This window comes from Micromonas commoda, chromosome 8, assembly GCF_000090985.2.
Source record: "Micromonas commoda chromosome 8, complete sequence".
NCBI lineage: Eukaryota > Viridiplantae > Chlorophyta > Mamiellophyceae > Mamiellales > Mamiellaceae > Micromonas > Micromonas commoda.
Window position 1 is genome coordinate 1,084,787 of NC_013045.1, and position 16,869 is coordinate 1,101,655.

A 16,869-nucleotide genomic window follows, 5' to 3' on the forward strand; every position below is an offset into this window, starting at 1 on the left:
CGCCTTTGTTACAAGCGCCCGAGTATCACAACGTCGACTCACGTCTTCGCACCCTCCCACTCGTACGAGGGCACGATGACGTCCGCGTTGCCCCTGCTGGCCCACACCAGCTCCCCGTTCGGCCTGTCGTTCCCGTCCGCCCTCGCCTTGGCCTCCTCCGGCGTCCGCCCCACCGCCACGTGCCGCCGCGTCACCCGAGCCATCGCGTCGTCCACAGTCGTCGCCACGAACCATCGCTCGTCCAGCAACGCCCCGTCGCCGTCCCACAGCTCCCTCCACGGCTCGTCAGTCAGCAGCAGGTAGTTGCCCTCGACGAGGATCACCTTGTGGGTCGGGTAGATGTCTATGGCGTCCTCCTCCGGGTCGTGCACCTCGTGGTCGAACGCGGGGACTCGGGTCGGGTCGGCGCCGGCTGTGCCGTCGTTCGCTCGCGCGGCTCGGACGCGATCGACGAAGGCGCGCGCGTCGAAGGTCCACGGCGCGCCGCGCCTCGCGCGCGCCTCGTCGGGATCCGGGAACATGTCGGGGTCCGCGAGCTGCGATCGATAGTAGTGGAAGCCGTCCATGGGGAACACGACGCACACCTCGGCCCCCGCCGCGGCGTTGAGCCTGTCCCTGACCGCCGACGCGAGCGTGCTCTTCCCGGAGCCCGGCGAACCCGCGATGCCGACGAAGACGCGCGCGTCGCCGTCGCCGTCGCCGTAGAAGGCCGCCGCCGCGAGCCTCGCGGTGAGCTCGTCGATCACGGCGTCCATGTCCTCGCCCGAGGGAGACCACGGCGTCTCCACGCCGGGGAGCGCGTCGAGACGGAGACGCGTCGTTCGAGATTGGAGATGGGACGGTCGTGCGCCGCGTCCGCGATGGACGCGCGCGCCGGCGGCGACGAGGCGGCCGGGCACCGGCGGCGATCGCACCGCGAGAGACGTGGACATCGCGCGCGCGTCCGCGGTCGATCGCGGGACAGCTGTGCGTCCCTCGCCTCGTGTTCGTGTGGTGCTACATAAATGTTGGCGTGTTCAAACGCGCCCAATCAGAACGAGCCACCCATGCGCCCGGCTCTGCTTCTCGCGCTGGTCCTCGCCGTCGCCTCCCGCGCGCTCGCGGGTGGCGCCGGCGGGGAGTTCGCCGTGGACGTCCGCGGCGACGGCGAACCGCTCCACGACGCCGCGTTCGACGCCGAGGGCGGCGGCGGAACCGCGAGCGAACCCGCGGGCGACATCGACGATGATTCGCAAGCGTGGACGTCGGAGGTTGAGGTGACGGAGGAGGAGGGCTTGGACCACGCCGACGTCGCGTCCGCGTCGCAGCGGCGCGCGGCGGAGGCCGAGGCCCTCGAGGCCGAGGCCCTCGCCGCGGCGTGGGCCGCGGACGCCGATCCCGAACCCGAACCCCGCGCGCCCGACCCGCTCGACGAGGAGAGACGGCGAAAGCTCGTTCAGGCTGAGGATGCGCAGTGGGCGCGCGAGCGCCGGGCGTACGCGGACGTGGACAGGATAAGCGCCCAGCTCGACGCTCTGGGCGCGGGCGACTACGACGCGAAGACCCGCGCGAAGCGACAGGGGCTGCAGGCGAGGCTCACCGCGGCGAGGACCGTGGTCGCGCAGTTGGAGGAGCGAGGCGCGAGGTTACGAGCCGGGGAGCTGTGAAACGATGTTATTAGATTCAATAGAAGATGAGATGTACCTGGTAAAAGCGAGCGGTGCGGGGCGCCGTCCCCTCCTTTTTTAGTGCGAGATCATCGCCCCCGGCCGGTATCGAACCCTCGACCTCGCATCAGCCGATCGTGGCGGCCAAGGCGGCGTGCGCCGCGGCGCCCTTGGCGTACGCGGCGCGGACGTCCGTGTCCTGATTCATCTTGTACACGTCGTTGAACGAGTACGGATTTGCGGAGAGTCTGGACTTGAACACCTTCCCTCCGTCCGTGGTGACGCTCGAGGTCTGCACCAGCTTGTCGCCCGACTCCATGAACACGTTGGTGACCACCGCGCCGTCGGGTAAGACGAGTCCGTCCTCGGAATCGTCGACGACGTTGTACACGATGCAGTTGTTGGCGTGGATCTTTCGAGCCGTGACGTTGATGAGCATGCAGCCGTTCGCGTTGCACTCGCCGGTGGTGACGTGGCTGGCGATGGTGTTGTTGACGCTCCCACTCCCGATCTTGGACGCGAGCACGATACTGCCGCCGGCAAGGGCGACGCCGGCGCCGAGCTCGGACGCCTGCGTGCCCCCGTCGGGTATCTTGAGGTAGTCCCGCAGCGCCGCCGCCTCCTCGGTGTCCTTCATCGCCAGCACGTTGTTGGTCAGGTAGAGCTTGAGCTGGCCGTAATCCCACCAGTAGCACCCCTCGCCGACGTCGATGGCGCCGAACACCCCGCGCGTGCCCGGGAGCTTCGCGCGGAACGCCTGCATGCGATCGTGGTGAGCGCCCGCCGCCTCGGCGGTTTCATCCTTGGTGATCATCACCGACACGTACGCATCCTTCGCGAGCGTGAGCGGCATCCAAAAGTGCGGATCGGAGTCCATCTTCGCCTGCTTGCCCGCAATCTCGGACTTGAACTCGTCCAGCAGCGCGGCGAGCATCTCGTGAGAGAGGGAGAAGGAGCCCAAGGACGGGCCGACGGAGGTGACGGTGCCGAAGGACGCGAGGAGTTTGTTAGCCGTCTCGAACGAAACCTTCTCCACCTGCGCCGCCTCGCCCGCGTCGTTGACGGTGATGAGGCCGTACTTGTCCAGGCCCTTGAGCGTCCACTCCTCCTCGGAGGGCATCGGGCCCATCTGTGCGAGGATGTCGGCGTGGTGGGAACCCGACGGGAGATGACCGGCGGCTGGGACGAAGATCTGATCGCCCCAGAACACGGAGCATCGACCGGCGCGGTGGGGGGCGTAGCAGCCGGTCTGCCGGACGACCGCCTCGAGGATGGTGAGCTCGCTGGTCACGCCCGGGGCGATTTCGACGAGGGACGGGAGCTTGACCCCGGGCTTGTTGTTGTTCTCGGCGCCGGGAAGCGGCGCGAGTCGGGTGCCCTTGCCGGCGGTGTGATAGATGCCGACGGTGCCGCCGCTGGCGAGCACGGCGTCGAGATCCGCGCCCTGGAGCGCCGCCTTGGCCTTGGCCTTGGTGTACGCGTAGAGCGTGCCGAGTCCGTTGCCGGCGCCGTCGGCGGCCCAGTCCTCGTGCACCGCGACGATGACCGCGCCGGCCTTGGCGGCCTGCCCGCGAGTCGCCTCGAGGCGCTCCTGCCAGTACGCCTCCTGCGCGGCGTTGCTGGTGCAGACGACGACGGCGTCGAAGCCCTGCGAGCCGTCCATCTCCTTCACCGTGGCGGCCATGCGCAGGCCCTTCTCGGTGGTCTTCTTACGCTTCGAACCCGAGGTGGGTGAACCCATGACGCCCGTTCTAGTAGTCCGACGGTGGGGATGCTAATCTGTAACCGAAGATCGCGATGCCGTCCGGGGATCGATCGAGGTCGCGGCGGGGCCGACGGACGCGGGGCGCGAGTGCGATGCGACGACCGATGCGGTCGCTTATGCGCGATGACACGGGGATGGCTGCGGCGGCAAACACGCGCTGCGCCTCTCTGTTATGGCCTCCAGCCGCGGTCGTCCCCCGACGGCTTTAGCATGTACTTTATCGATCACGTGGCGAAAGGACGCGGCCCCTCACACGCGGGTGGGTGCCAAAACGGAACATTTTATCCCGACCACGCACTTCCCCCATCGACGATCGACGCGAGAGGACGAGACACTCGTCGATGACGCTGAGATATTAACGAATAACGACCCGCTCTACGCGCTACGCCACCGGCTGAGGCGCGAAGATCCTCGCCAGCATCGCCCCGGTTCTCTCCCGCACCCAGTCGTACAGCTCCCCAGCCTTGGCCGCGATGGATGCGCGATGGGGCTCGCTCCGACCGTCCCTCACCTTCTCCGCCACCCGCAGGAGCATGCACCACATCGTGTACATCACGGTGCGGATGACGAAGTTCAGCAGCGACGTCGGCACGTACGCGAGTTTCGGGTCCATGTACATCTGCACCGAGACCAGGATCCGGTCGTCTGTACACGGCTGCGTCCCGTCAATCCCGCCAGCTGTGTCGTCGTCCGAGTGCGCCGAGTCGAACGAAGCTCTACGCGACTCCGGCCCCGTGGACTCCGGAACATCACTCCCGGCACCACCACTCGCGGTCCCGAACCACGAGGACGCCGCCCTCGTCGCGTCCCTCTTCGCGTCCCACCCGTCGGGCAGCTTCCGAAACAGGAAGCCTCCGGTAAAGTCTATTCGGACGATGCTCTTCTCGTCCACGTCGGGGACGATTGTTCCACATCGCATCGTTTGGCCCGGGGTCATTGAGTCCACCAGGACGCATATGTCGCCGCTGGCGTCGATGTCGTCCACGCCCCACGCGTCCAACACGCACTCCCTGCTCGAAAACGGCCATGGAAGATCGACCGTCACGAGCACCACCTGGCTGCATCGGCCCGTCTGCGACAGCTTGTCGCTCCGGCGCACTCGCAGCCGCGGCATCGTCCAGTTGGGCAGCCAGCTCTTGTACAGCTCGCTCTCGTTGAGCACGGAGAGGAAAGGGACGAGCATGTCCTTGCGGATCGGGGACTCGATCCTCGCCGTGAGCTTCGTCTGCGTCTCCTTGTCCATGCGATAGTAGATGCTCACGTCGCGTCTCCCGCTGTGCTCGCACTGGACGATCCACTCGGTGCCCGGTCCCCTGGGATCAGCCTTGAGCGACTCGATGAGGTCTCCCATGACCGCCGCCTTCGGGATGAACGCGTTGAGCTTGACGTCGGCGGCATCGCGCGGGTCGATTATCGGGACGTGAACGTCGTGCGCGCGGAGGAGGCGCGCGGCCTGGAGCAGGCGATCGTCGTCGATCAGCGCCACGGCTCTCGCCTTGACGTCGCCGCCCTTGACGTCGTCGATCGTGCCCGTGTTTCCCGCGGCCTCCTCGTCGGCGGGCGCGAGGTCGGCCCTCTCACCGTCGTCGCCGGCGACATCGAGCGCCGACACGCGCTTGACGGCGTCGTCAACGTGCGGGACCCGCAGCTCCGCGACGGTCTCCTCCCCCATGACGGCGAGTGCGCCTCCAGATGGGTCACGCCCCGGAGACTGGCGTCCAGTTTATGACGGGAGCTCTCCACACGAGTTGACCGCTGCCTTCACGCCGCGCGATTTGGGCGGCAGATCAGACGGACTGGGAGGCTCCGCATCGAACATCATGCCCCTCATCGAGGTGATATCGAGCGAGGAGAATGACCCGGCGGTGTCCTCGGCGCCGAAGCCTGCGACCGCGGCGGAGGTCGCCGCCGGCATCGGCGCACTCGGGCTGGATCCCGCGCAGCACCACGGGGGAAGCGAGTGGTCGCAGGTGGAGCCCGTCGGATTGACCAACACCGAGCGCGCGCAGATGGACGAGCTGCGCGAGAAGTACGGGAAGTACCAGCGCGAGCGCGACGCCGTGGGCGGCGGCGACGCGCCGCACACGGAGCACGCCCTGGCGCAGGCGCAGGCGCGCATGGACGCCGAGTTTCGCGCGCGCGATGCCGCCCAACCCGGATCCGACGGAGACGACGCGGACGATGCCGGCCGCGAGGCGGTCGCGCCCAGCTCGAGGATCAAGGTCTGCGACGTGTGCCGCGGGATGCGGGTCACCAAGACCGAGTACAACCACCGCGTGATGGAGCGCATGTGCGAGAGGTGCGAGGGCGAGGGCGTGCTCCAAGACGGTAAGCCCATCGTCACCCCGGGCGAGGCGGCCGCGGAGGAGGCCAAGCGGAGTGCGATCGATCCTCCGTCGTCGTCGTCGGGCGCGGCGGGCGACGACGACGACGCGATGCGTCGCCGGGTTCAGGAGGCCATCGCCAAGGACGATCGCTTGATGCGGTACGCGGAGCTCAGCACGGTGTGCGACGCCATCGAGGAGAAGATGGACGGATACGCGCGGGAGATCGTCGAGGCCAACGCGAGATTGGACGGCGACGACGCGAGCGCGGAGCTCGAAGCCGCGGTGCACGAGCTGGTCAAACAGATCACCCTCCACCGCGCGACGCTGCGGGGGAAACTCGAGGAGTACAGGGCGGAGCTCGGGCCCTTGGAGGAGGAGCTGGAGAGGGACGGGACGTTCGCGTCGTTCGCGGACCTGGAGACGGACGCGGACGAGCTCCCGTGAAGAAGTGTCGCGTCTGAGAAATTTTTGAATGGACGGGTTGCTTCTCGTCTCAACGCGTCTCAACTCAAATCACCAATCCGCGACCCGTTCCCCTCCGCCGCCGTACGTCAGGCTCCAGTCCACGTCCCGGACGTCCGCGATCGGCCGCGTGCCCCCTCCGCCGCCCTTCCGCGCCCTCGGGCTCGTGGACCCCGCTTGAACGGACCCGCTCTCTCCGGCGTCCTTCGAAATCAACGCGCCCCCGTCGTCTCCGGCGCCGCCGACGAAAGCCCCCTCCACCACCGCCGCCCTCGCGTTCTCCTGTAGCCGACCCAACGCCCACGTCGTCGCACCGGACGCGCACGCCCCGCAGAGCGCGATCCACGCCCCCCGCTCCAAACGCAGAGTAACGGCGAAGCACTGAACGTCGTCGTCGCCGTCTTCGTTACCCGAACCATAACCCGAACCCCCGGTTAACGACACGCACCCGCCGAAGCGCTCGCTCAAAGCCTCGCTCGCCTCGCGCATCCTCGCGCACATCACGCCTAACGCCAGCAAGGTCACCTCCACGCCCCCGAAACGGCCGCACGCGGCGCCGAAACGCACCAGCCGATCGTGTTCGACCAGCCCGAACCACGTCGACGTGAACGACAGCCAGTGCACGGTGAGCCGAGCCATCGGCGCGGCGACGACCGCGACGAGGAAGACGCCGGATAGGAACCACTGCCCGACGGGGTTGAACCCGTTCCACCCGCCCTCGCCGTCGTCGGACCGAATCCCGTCCCCGACGGGCGCAAACGCGAGGTCTCGCGCCACGTCGAAGGGCGACCACGACTCATCCGGTATCGACGGAACATCCGGAAGTTCATCCGCGGCGTCGAGGAGGGTCACCATCGCCTCCACCGACGCCTTCGTCGTCGCGACCTCCACGTCGTTGGCGATCGGGACGATGCGCCGTTCGTTACCGCGAACGGCGAAGTCCTCAATCACGACGGTCCACTTACGCCGATCGCTCATGCGAACGTCGTCGTTGAAAACCGGGAGGCGGTACTTCGCGGTGGCCCACGGGGAGACCGCCCCGCACACCGTCAGCGCCGCGCACGTTCCCAACGCGGCGTACACCGCGAACCGAACCGTCGGACGTTTCTTGTACACCGTCCCCGCGGCGTTCCATTCGGTGTACAGCCGTTTCTCCACCGCCGTCTCGCCGGGGTCGGGTCCTCGCACGTGCTTTCGCGTGAGATGGGAGTGATGCGTCACGGCCGTGTGCGACGTGAACGCGCTCAGGACGACCGCGGCGCAGAACCAGTAGGTTCCCGCGAGCGGGTGCACGGCGACGGCGAACCCCGCGCTGGCTAACCCCGCGATGTCCTCGTGAACAGACGCCCGAAGCGAGAGCGAGCACAGGATGACCACGGCGACGTCGAAGAACGACCACGACGCGAGCGCGGCGGACCAGTAGAGCCAGCGCGTCCGGGTTCGCTCGTTCATCGGAACGAACCAGCCGAAGAGCGCGGACGCGAGCTTGACGTGCGGCCAGATGCCCGAGAAGACGAGCACGAGCGCGCCTGCGGCGTCGGATTCGGGGGAAACGGGCGGTCAGCGCGTCGTCGGAGGGCGGTGGAGGGGGGCGGGGGTGGGCCGGGAGATGGCTGTAAACTGTAACCGACGGGCGACGACGGGGTAACGCGAGACGCGCGCGCGCTCACCGAGCAGGTGCTCCCTCGAGCGGAAGAGCTCGAGCACCGTGTCCGGTAGGTTATAGCTGACGGACGCGACGGTGCTCGACGGTTTTCTGCCCGACACCGCCACGTCCGTGCCCCCCCGCGCGATCCACATCTCGGAGGTTTGCGCCTCGAGGAAGAGGTAGACGCTCAGCGCGGCTAAGCCGGGTACCGCCCAGGTGCGATACGGGTCGCCGGCGGCCCACGCCACTTCGTACGGAGACCATCTCTTATCCCCGCCCCCGGCGCCCGGCGGGGCGTCTCCTCCCAGGAGCCTCTCCCGCTCCCGCCTCGACGCCCGCATGATGTATGCGCCCGCGCCCTCTGTCGAATGCGCGAGTCCGAGTCCGCGGTCGGTCGATGGAATCTGCTGGTGCTCACTCTTACCTTCGTAATTGCCTTATTTCTCGGCACTGCAGATGAGTTCGAAAACGGTCCCAAAATGAGACTTTGGTTAACAGCAAACTAATACCTTCGGTACCCATCCTGCTGGTTAGCTGTGGGACGTTTCGGTCGCGTTTGTCATCATCCGCTAAAATCAACGAGAGCCACTGGTTTGCCATCGACGTCAACCACTCGCTTGCTTTTGGACGCGCCTCCAACCGTCGCAGAGCCACCCTGATCGCTCACGCGCCTCAGCCCAAACCCACCCCACACACTCGAACAACGATGGCCGCTTTCACCTTCAACCCCCTCGTCCTCTCCGCGCGCGCCGTGGCCCCCGCCAAGGCCACCCGCGCCACCCGCCGCGCCGCCAAGCGCGCGCTCCGCTGCTCCGCCACCTCCGAGGAGGAGGACGTCATGGGCGAGATCGGCCTCGGCGACCTCGAGGACATCATGGCCAAGGCTGACGGCGGCGCCTCCGTGCCCAAGTTCATCGCCGACCTCGGCATCGAGCCCCTCACCCAGGGATTCAAGTTCCTCGGCTCCGACCAGATGACCGGCCCCGGATCCGAGATGCTCTTCGTCGAGAAGTTCGGCGAGACCCTCTACAGGGAGGCGGGCTTCACCGAGACCGCCGAGAAGATCAACGGCCGTCTCGCGGTGCGCACAACGACCCCTCATCCGTCCGTTTCCACCATCGAACGTCTTCACCGCATCCCCGACCCGAGCATCGCGCCGGGATCCCCCGCGCGACGCGCCGCGCTCGCGAGATCGCCACGCGTCGGCGGTTCGAGGATAAAACTTTTTCCCCGTCGCCAAAAATCGTTTCCCCCCGCATCCAAAAGACGAATCAAGCCGCGCCCGCGCGTCCCCAAAACTCACCCTTCCCCCCTCCACCCCTTCCGATTCAACAGCAAGTCGGCTTCGTCCTCGCCGTCCAGAACACCTTCAACGGCGACGTCCTCGAGCTCATCGCCAAGTACCCGCTCCTCGTCCTCCTCACCGTCGCCGGCATCACCGGAGCGTCCCTCGTGCCCACCTGCGCGCCCCAGGGCTACTTCCCGGACGCGCTCAAGGAGACCACCATGAAGGCGTACGAGGGCGCCGGCCTCGGGGACATCTTCTCCGCCAAGGCTGAGATGATCAACGGCCGCGCGGCGATGCTCGGCATGGCCGTGTTCATCGCCACCGCCACCATCTTCTGAGCCATCGGCTCTGAAGGGTTGAGAGATTTGGGATGATTCGCACGATTCTTTCGTCCGGGCCGCGAGCGCAGCCGGACCGCAGCATACAAGTAGCACCGCGCAGCAATAGAACGCATTCGCAATAACACGACGCGACACGCGTAAAGTCGAACACGACGAGTCGAACGAATACCTCGATCCGATTAAAGATTAAAGCCCAAAAGTCACTGATCCGTCTCGCGGATGAGCCCGTCGCCATCTTCGCCCGACTTGCCCGTCCCTTGCGCCTCCTCCATCTCGTCCAGCAGGGCGTTGATGACCGCGTTCTTGACCTTGACGTCCGCCATGGCGATCCTCACGAAGCTCTCGTACCCTTTCTCGGAGATCTCGCCGAACTTGGCGATGAGATCGTCCGCGTCCGGCTCGAACTCCTCCCTGTACTCCCTCACCCCGTCCGCGAGCTCCCCCGCGACTTTCCGCAACAGCGTCTCGCTCTGTTCTTGGGTCTGACGCAGCAGCTCGGGGTTGGAGCTCATCTGCGCGAGCTGCCCCTGGACGCTGTCGTCGCCCATGACCGCCTGCACCGCGTCGCTCTCCTGCCGCCTCCGTGTCGCCTCGGCGACCGCGGCTTGCATGTACGGCGACGAGTCGATGGCCGCCTTGAGCCTCTCGGCGTACTTTGGATCTTGCATCGCCCCGCGGATGCCGATGCTGAACTGCCTGTCGTCGGCCATGCGGTCGCGGACGGCGTTACCGAGGGATTCGTCGCCGTACGCGGCCTCGAGGACGGCGACGTAGCCCTCCACGCCGTCCTTGGCGATGGCGTCGGTGGGCGGAAGCTCGGCCGTCGTCGGCGCGGTCTGATCCTCGAACGCGCTGACCCGGGTGGTCGAGGAGGGGCCCGTCCTGCGGGGGTGGACGGAAGCGCTTCGTATCCCGCGGCTGACGTTGAACGCGCGCAGTGCGCGCGGCGCCGCGACGCCCGAGGTTGCGACGGACGCGGCCATCTCGTGCCTTCCGAAGTGTGCCGACGTGTCGCGCCCGATAGAACTTTGGCATTATTCTCGGCTGCTCGGGTTTCCGTCAGTTAGGGTTGTGCCCACCGACGGGCGGCACTTTCACGCGCCGGGCGGAGAGAGGAGAGATGATCGCGCACGCTCAGCCGCGCGCGACCTCCGCGGCGCCGACCGCGGCGCCGCGCGTCGCGTCGCGCGGCCACCGCGTCGCGCGCGTCGTTCGCCGTGCTCCCAGCGCGACGACGAGCGCGAGCACGAACACCCCACTCGTCTTCCTGCGGGGCACCGTCGCCCCCGCCGCGCTGAGGGCGACGCCGGCGGTGCCCGCGATGAAGTCCCGCCGCGGCGCGTGCGTCACCACCCACGCGCGATACGGCAGCTACGACGGCCGCGGCGGCGGCGGCGTGGTCCCGATCCCCGACCGCATCGTCGCGCTCCTCCCGTACCTCGTCCCGCTCCTCGACGGACTGCGGTACTCGCGATTCTTCTTCAGCCAGTTCCCCCAGGCCATCGTGCTGCTCACGCCGCTGCAGCCCATCGCGTCGATGTACTTCCGCATCCCCTTCGCGGGTCTCATCTCTTTCTTCGCCATCTACATGGGCATGGCCGAGAACCGCACGCTGTCCAGGTTCGTCCGCTTCAACGCCATGCAGGCCATAATCCTGGACATCTGCCTCGTGTTGCCCGGAATGGTGGAGTACGTGTTCAGCCCCGGGCGGCTCAGCGGGCTGGGGTTCGAGTTGTACAGGCTGTGCTACAACAGCGTGTGGCTGTTCGTGCTGTTCGCGTTCGCGTTGGCCGCCATCGGGTGCCTCTCGGGGCAGACGTACCGGCTTCCGTTCATCGGCGAGGCGGCGGACATGCGGGTGTGATGTTGAGAGTCGGTTGCGGGGTAGTGTTGACGAAAAGAGTCGGTTCCTATCGGTGGGGGGTTGTGTCGATATCGACGGTGTGATCTTTTCAAGTCGCGTGATGTTGTTCCAAAACTTTGGTGACGTCGTTCGCCCTCACTCGCTCTCGCTGTAGTCCGATTCGTCGTCCGACTCGGACACCATCGCCAGTTCGTCCTCCGAGTCGGAGAAGTCGTCGGGCGACACCGACGCCACCACCTCGCTCTTCCGCCGCCCGTCCCGCACCGCGTCCACCTCGACGCCCGCTCGGGCGGAGGCGCCGGCGACGTTGACGCTGGCGCGGTTGACGTCGCCGCGACCGACCGTTTTTGTGACCGTTTTTGTCCGACAGGGAGGCTTCTCGTCGTCCTCCTCCGAGTCCGCGACGGGTTCATCGGATTCAGACGCGGCCTCCTCCTCATCGTCGTCCTCCTCGTCGTCGAGCGCCGCCTCGCGCCTGGACCGACGCGCCGGGTTTCGCGTTCGCCCCTCCGTTCGCCTCTCGTCGGCGGGGTCCACGAGGATAGCCGCCGCCGCCGCCGCCGCGCCGCGCATCCGCCGTCGCTCGGGAGCGGCGGCGGCGGCGGCGGCGGGCTTCTCGTCGTTCGACACTCCGCGTTCGACACCCTCGTCTTCCTCCTCGGACTCCTCCTCGTTCTCTTCCTCTTCCGACTCCTCTTCCGACTCCACCTCCGATTCCACCTCCGACTCCTCATCCGACTCGTCGTCGAGGTCCATCTCCGACTCCGAGTCGTCTTTCCTCTTTCGAGCCTTCTTCGCCGGCGGCTTCGAAGGCGGCGCCGGCGCCCTCCTCACCCCCGCGGAAACCCCGGCTGAACGCGCGTTCGGTTTGGCGGCGACCGCGCGGGCGGTGTTGGTCGCGTTGGCGGCGACGGGCGCCAACGGCCGCCGCGCCAGCCCCGGCGCCAGCCCCGACGGTGCCCTGACGGGCGCCGCGGACGGTCCTCCGGGCGGCTTAGGAGGTACCCTCGTCCCCCCGTGGTCGGCGGCGGCGAGCCTGTAGCCGCCGGCGGCGCCCGCGGGCGGTCCGTTCGCGGGCGGGGGCGCCGCGGCGAGCTTCGTCGTCGCGTCCTCCTTGGGCTTTTCCTTGTCGACGATGGCGCAGCCCTCCACCTGGAGCGAAAAGACGAAGCTCACGTCATCGCCCGCGGCGCGGCGCATGATCGGATCGGGCACCTGGTCCATCCTGTGGTGGTGGCCCCAGGTGTTCAGGTCGGTTTCCACCGCGTCGTCGTCCTGCTCCTCCCACGTCTGGCCGTCCGCGCTGCCGTGCAACCCCTCAAAGTTTTTTGAGGGGCACTTGTCGCACCCGCCGCAGTCGTGCGTGTCCGACACGGTGCCGTCGTCAAGGGTGAATAGCCTCCTGAGCTCCTCCTTGGACATCGACGATTGCTCCAGCGTACCCTCGCCGTTCACCACGTTCTGCAAGCTCTCTTTGCTGAGCTGCCGCTGGAACACCTTCTCCTCGATGGAGCCCGTGGCGAGGAAGCGGTACAAGTAGCACTTCTTCTTCTGACCGTCTCGCCAGCACCGCGCGGCGGCTTGCTTGTCGTTGGCGGGGTTCCAGTCGGGGTCGAACAGGACCAGGCGGTTGCCACCGATGAGGTTGATCCCGCACCCGCCAGCCTTGGACGAGAGAAGGAAGACGAAGCAGTCCTCGGCCGGGTCGTTGAAGCGCTTGACGAGCTTCTGCCGCTTGCTGATGCTGGTGCTGCCGTCCAGGCGGCAGAACGGGTACCGGTTGTTCCTGCAGAGCGTCTGGATCAAATCCAGAGTCTGCGTGTAGTTGCTGATGATCACCACGCGGTCCTTCGTCTCCTTCCGGAGGATCGCGAGTAACCGCGCGAGCACCGCGAACTTGCCGCTGTGGAGCTCCCAGCCCTCGGGGAGCCCGCCGCCGCCCCGTTCGCGTCCGTGGCCCCTGGCTCCGGAGTCGTAGAGCCCGTCGCCAAAGAAATCAGCGCAAGATTCGAAGCCCGCGGCGCCCTTGTTCGTCGTCTTCGCCGCCGAGATCATGTCGTGTATGAGCTTCGGGTGGTTGCACAGCTTCTTTAAGCCGGTGATGGCGGCGAGCACCATGGCGGATTTACCGGTCGCGATCGTCTTTGCGGCCTTCTCGGAGAGGAAGTGTCGGTAAATCATCTGCTGCAGCGGCGAGAGCTTGCAGCACACGACTTCCACCACCTTGGGGGGCAGGTGCTTGGAGAGGATGGTGTTCGTGCGTCTGAGGACGAATTTATTGACGAGTTCGGAGAGCTCCCCGTTGCGCTCCTGCGCGAGCGCCAGCTGCTTCTCCGTGGCGTCCGGCTCGCGCCCGTCGAGGATCGGCTTTTCAAACTTTTTGTAAAACTCGCCACCGGTTCCCAGCAAACCGGGATTGCAGAAGTTGACCATGCTGTAGAACTCGTCCAGGTGGTTCTGCATGGGCGTGCCGGATAGCATCACGCGCCTGAGGCACGGCACGGAACCCAGCGCCTTGTTCGTCAGCGTGTCTCCGTTCTTCAGGCGGTGCGCCTCGTCGCAGATTATCAAATCCACCGAGTTGGGCTTGTCGAAGCGGTCGGCGTGGATGCGAAAGGTTTCGTACGACACGATCATCACCTGCGCCCTGTCGTGGCCGTTGTAGTTCAGGAATCTGTTCATGCTGGAGATGACGTCCGCGCGGTTGGCCTCGCATATGGGCATCGTTCGAACCTTCCCTTTAAGCCACTTGATGCACTCGTCGTCCCAGTTGCTCACCAGCGAAGTCGGGCAGACGATGAGGGCCCTCTTGGCGATGGGCCCGTCGCCGGTGATGCCCTGCTTGAGCAGGGTCCAGAGGAGCGTGATACCCTGGAGGGTCTTACCGAGGCCCATGTCGTCGGCGAGGATGCACCCGTTACCTTCGAACCCTCGGAGACCCATGACGCACTCGAACATGAACTTGACTCCTTCCCTCTGGTGCGGCCTGAGAAACTTGACGAGCATGTTATCGACGGAGACCGGCGGGAGCTCCTTCCCTTCCGCGTCGAATCCCTCCCACAGCACCAGAGGCTCGACGCCTGGAGGGAGCTCTTCGGGGACATCCTCCGCGGGCTTCGGAATACCGAGGCCGAGGCCGACGGGGCCGGCGACGCCGAGGGGGCGGCCGGGGTGCGCGATGTTGGAGGTTGACCCCCACGGCACGAACCGTCGACGAGCGGCGAGGCGGCGCGCGAGCTCGGCGGAGTGTCCGGCGGTCGCGCCGGCGAATGGCGCGCGAAAGGGCTGCGCGAGCACCGCGGCGACGTTCTGGCACTGCAGCCCGCGGATCATGGGCTTGCGCTGCACCTGCAGGCTGCCGCTGAGCATGGCCTGCACGTTCGCGCGCTTGATCTCAGCCTGCGACATGATGACGGGCTCGTCCTCCTCCTCCTCGACGGCCTCATCGTCGAAGTCATCGTCGCTGTCTTCCGTCACGGAGGAGGGCTCGTGATCGTCCGAGTCCGAGTCCGACATCGTGCGCGATACGGCACCGGGCGCGTCGTCGGGGGTGCCCAGAAAGAATTGAAAGAGCGGCACCGGACAGCTGGATTCAAAATGGAAACTCGCGAATCAAACTGGCTCCCAGCGCAATCGGATTCACGAATTGGGAATTACCGCTTCTCTCGAATCTGAGACACATTTTAACAGATACGAAGGTATCAGGGAGTACATAGATCCTCATTGGCGAGGATGAAAATCCTCACCTTTTTGTGAGTCGAGGTCTCCGTCGTGCGTTATCGCGGGGCGCATTGGAGGTAACGACGACGGAGATTGGCGCGCGGGTTCGCGCAGTGTGGACATGAGCGCGGGTCAAGACTCGCGAGAGGATACGGCGAGGGAGTCGGGGTCCGACTCCGAATCCGACTCCGACTCCGACGAGCGCGGCCGCGCGCGTCACGGCGCGCCCCGCGCCGCGACAGTCGCCGGGGCTAGGTTCGCCAACGCCACCGGGGCTGTCGCCCGGGACGCGACGCCGGCTCAGAGAAGCGCCGAGAGCGTGGAACGAGACGCGCGGAGGGCTCGCGCCGCCGCCGCGGAGGCTGCGGCGGCACGAGCGGCGGCAGCCGCCGTCCAGCCGACGTCACCCCAGAACGAGGTCGGTCCAACCCTCCGTCTCCTGTTCCGAGAGAAACCCCCGCTGATGAGAGACGAACGCTGACACCGCATCCACCCTACGAAACTAACCCATCGCAGGCCGAGTCCCCGGATTCGCGGGACGGGACCGCCGAGGCCAAGGAGAGGCTGATCCGCGCGGTGACCGCCATCCTCAACCCCCTGGTCAACCCCCCGCCCCTCCAGGAGCAGTGCGTGGTCACCCTCCACACCCTATGCAAAAACGTAGTCGATAACCCGAGCGACGATCGGTACCGACGCGTCAAGGCGACGTCGAGGACGATGACGCAGAAGGTGCTGGCGTGTCGCGGCGGGGAGGAGTTCCTCGCCGCCGCGGGCTGGAGGAAAGTCGCGCTCGATTACGAGGGATACTACCGGTGCGAGGACACCGCGCATTGCATTGAACTGCTCCGCATCGCGGAGGACGTGCTTCGAAAGAATCTACGCCTGTGCCGCGAGAAGACGGAGAGGCACGAGCGCGCCAAGACGAGGGAGAAGGACGACGCCGCGCGGCAGAAGGAGGAGGCGAGGCGCGCGATCGAGGAGGACAAGGCGCGTCGGAGGGAGGCGGAGGAGAGGAAGAGGGCGGCCAAGGCTGCGGCATCATGACGCCTTGAGGGTTAATCGACGCGCACCGACTAAAAAAAATAAGGGACCCAAACGGATCACACGCGAGGAGGAGGAGGAGGAGACGCGAACCGAGGGCCCTCGCGGACGCGACGTCCGAGAGCGACGCCGCGCCCGATCGTAATGCCATCGTAACTGAAATTACCTGGTATATACACTTCACTTACGGCCGCGATCGTGCTCCTCGACGACAACCTCCGCGATTGACGCGATGTCGTCGGTGGGATGGTACGGAAGGCTCGGGCGCCTCCCGCCCTTATCTTTCATCCTCGCGTTTCCCTTCGATCCGGAGTTGGTGACCTTCTTCCACCAGGACGACGAGGGCTTCTTCGAGTCTGCCGGCGGCGGGCTCGCGGACGGCCGCCTCGGCCTACCCTTCGCCCGCCGCCGCCTCTCCTCGCCGTCCTCGTCGGATTCGTCAAACTCGAACTCCTCCGTTGGGTCCTCGGGGTCCGGCTCGAACAAGTCGCCGTCGTCGGTGAAGCCATCGTCGTCGGTGAAGTCCAAACCGACGCGGTCGTAACCCCCGCGAGTTCTCGGCGCTTGAAGCCCGGATGCTCGCCTCGCCGCCTTGTACAGCGCGCTCGACGATCGACCGTTTCGACCGTTTCGACCGTTTCGACCGTTTCGACCGTTTCGAGCCGAACCGCCGCCGCCGCCGCCGCCGCGAAAGCCCCCGCGGTCTCCACGATAGTGATGCGACCGCGTCCGCGTTCGGCGCATCAGCGAGACGCCGTCGCCGGCTA

General features: G+C 66.7%; 11 protein-coding genes across 11 annotated transcripts; 5 read left to right on the top strand and 6 right to left on the bottom strand.

Annotated features, from left to right (window-relative positions):
• Nucleotides 1–38: 38 nt before the first annotated feature.
• MICPUN_84610 (predicted protein) lies at nt 39–755 on the bottom strand (the record flags this gene model as incomplete). Its single annotated transcript, XM_002508260.1, has 1 exon — nt 39–755. One exon carries the CDS (start codon nt 753–755, stop codon nt 39–41), a length of 717 nt encoding a protein of 238 aa, XP_002508306.1.
• A 249-nt stretch (nt 756–1,004) lies between these two features.
• Nucleotides 1,005–1,646, top strand: MICPUN_60925 (hypothetical protein; the record flags this gene model as incomplete). The annotated part of the gene is made up of 1 exon (XM_002507982.1): nt 1,005–1,646. One exon carries the CDS (start codon nt 1,005–1,007, stop codon nt 1,644–1,646), a length of 642 nt encoding a protein of 213 aa, XP_002508028.1.
• On the bottom strand, nt 1,643–3,387 carry MICPUN_60926 (predicted protein; the record flags this gene model as incomplete). The annotated part of the gene is made up of 1 exon (XM_002508261.1): nt 1,643–3,387. One exon carries the CDS (start codon nt 3,385–3,387, stop codon nt 1,774–1,776), a length of 1,614 nt encoding a protein of 537 aa, XP_002508307.1. The 3' UTR covers nt 1,643–1,773.
• A 358-nt stretch (nt 3,388–3,745) lies between these two features.
• On the bottom strand, nt 3,746–5,083 carry MICPUN_53156 (predicted protein; the record flags this gene model as incomplete). Its single annotated transcript, XM_002508262.1, has 1 exon — nt 3,746–5,083. The coding sequence occupies one exon, from the start codon at nt 5,081–5,083 to the stop codon at nt 3,794–3,796; it is 1,290 nt and encodes a 429-aa protein (XP_002508308.1). The 3' UTR covers nt 3,746–3,793.
• Nucleotides 5,084–5,231: 148 nt separating this feature from the next.
• On the top strand, nt 5,232–6,182 carry MICPUN_102021 (predicted protein; the record flags this gene model as incomplete). Its single annotated transcript, XM_002507983.1, has 1 exon — nt 5,232–6,182. One exon carries the CDS (start codon nt 5,232–5,234, stop codon nt 6,180–6,182), a length of 951 nt encoding a protein of 316 aa, XP_002508029.1.
• Nucleotides 6,183–6,195: 13 nt separating this feature from the next.
• Nucleotides 6,196–8,448, bottom strand: MICPUN_60929 (predicted protein; the record flags this gene model as incomplete). The annotated part of the gene is made up of 3 exons (XM_002508263.1): nt 6,196–7,729; nt 7,871–8,284; nt 8,358–8,448. 3 exons carry the CDS (start codon nt 8,446–8,448, stop codon nt 6,252–6,254), a joined length of 1,983 nt encoding a protein of 660 aa, XP_002508309.1. The 3' UTR covers nt 6,196–6,251.
• A 51-nt stretch (nt 8,449–8,499) lies between these two features.
• MICPUN_105973 (early light induced protein-like protein) lies at nt 8,500–9,623 on the top strand. Its single transcript, XM_002507984.1, has 2 exons — nt 8,500–8,929; nt 9,184–9,623. The coding sequence occupies exons 1-2, from the start codon at nt 8,555–8,557 to the stop codon at nt 9,472–9,474; spliced, it is 666 nt and encodes a 221-aa protein (XP_002508030.1). The 5' UTR covers nt 8,500–8,554; the 3' UTR covers nt 9,475–9,623.
• A 54-nt stretch (nt 9,624–9,677) lies between these two features.
• MICPUN_60931 (predicted protein) lies at nt 9,678–10,460 on the bottom strand (the record flags this gene model as incomplete). Its single annotated transcript, XM_002508264.1, has 1 exon — nt 9,678–10,460. The coding sequence occupies one exon, from the start codon at nt 10,458–10,460 to the stop codon at nt 9,678–9,680; it is 783 nt and encodes a 260-aa protein (XP_002508310.1).
• A 419-nt stretch (nt 10,461–10,879) lies between these two features.
• MICPUN_72901 (predicted protein) lies at nt 10,880–11,326 on the top strand (the record flags this gene model as incomplete). Its single annotated transcript, XM_002507985.1, has 1 exon — nt 10,880–11,326. A coding segment is annotated over one exon (447 nt), but the record flags the coding sequence as incomplete, so codon positions are not given.
• A 150-nt stretch (nt 11,327–11,476) lies between these two features.
• On the bottom strand, nt 11,477–14,857 carry RAD54 (SNF2 super family; the record flags this gene model as incomplete). The annotated part of the gene is made up of 1 exon (XM_002508265.1): nt 11,477–14,857. The coding sequence occupies one exon, from the start codon at nt 14,855–14,857 to the stop codon at nt 11,477–11,479; it is 3,381 nt and encodes a 1,126-aa protein (XP_002508311.1).
• Nucleotides 14,858–15,182: 325 nt separating this feature from the next.
• On the top strand, nt 15,183–16,105 carry MICPUN_60934 (predicted protein; the record flags this gene model as incomplete). Its single annotated transcript, XM_002507986.1, has 2 exons — nt 15,183–15,479; nt 15,578–16,105. 2 exons carry the CDS (start codon nt 15,183–15,185, stop codon nt 16,103–16,105), a joined length of 825 nt encoding a protein of 274 aa, XP_002508032.1.
• Between the last annotated feature and the right edge of the window lie 764 nt (nt 16,106–16,869).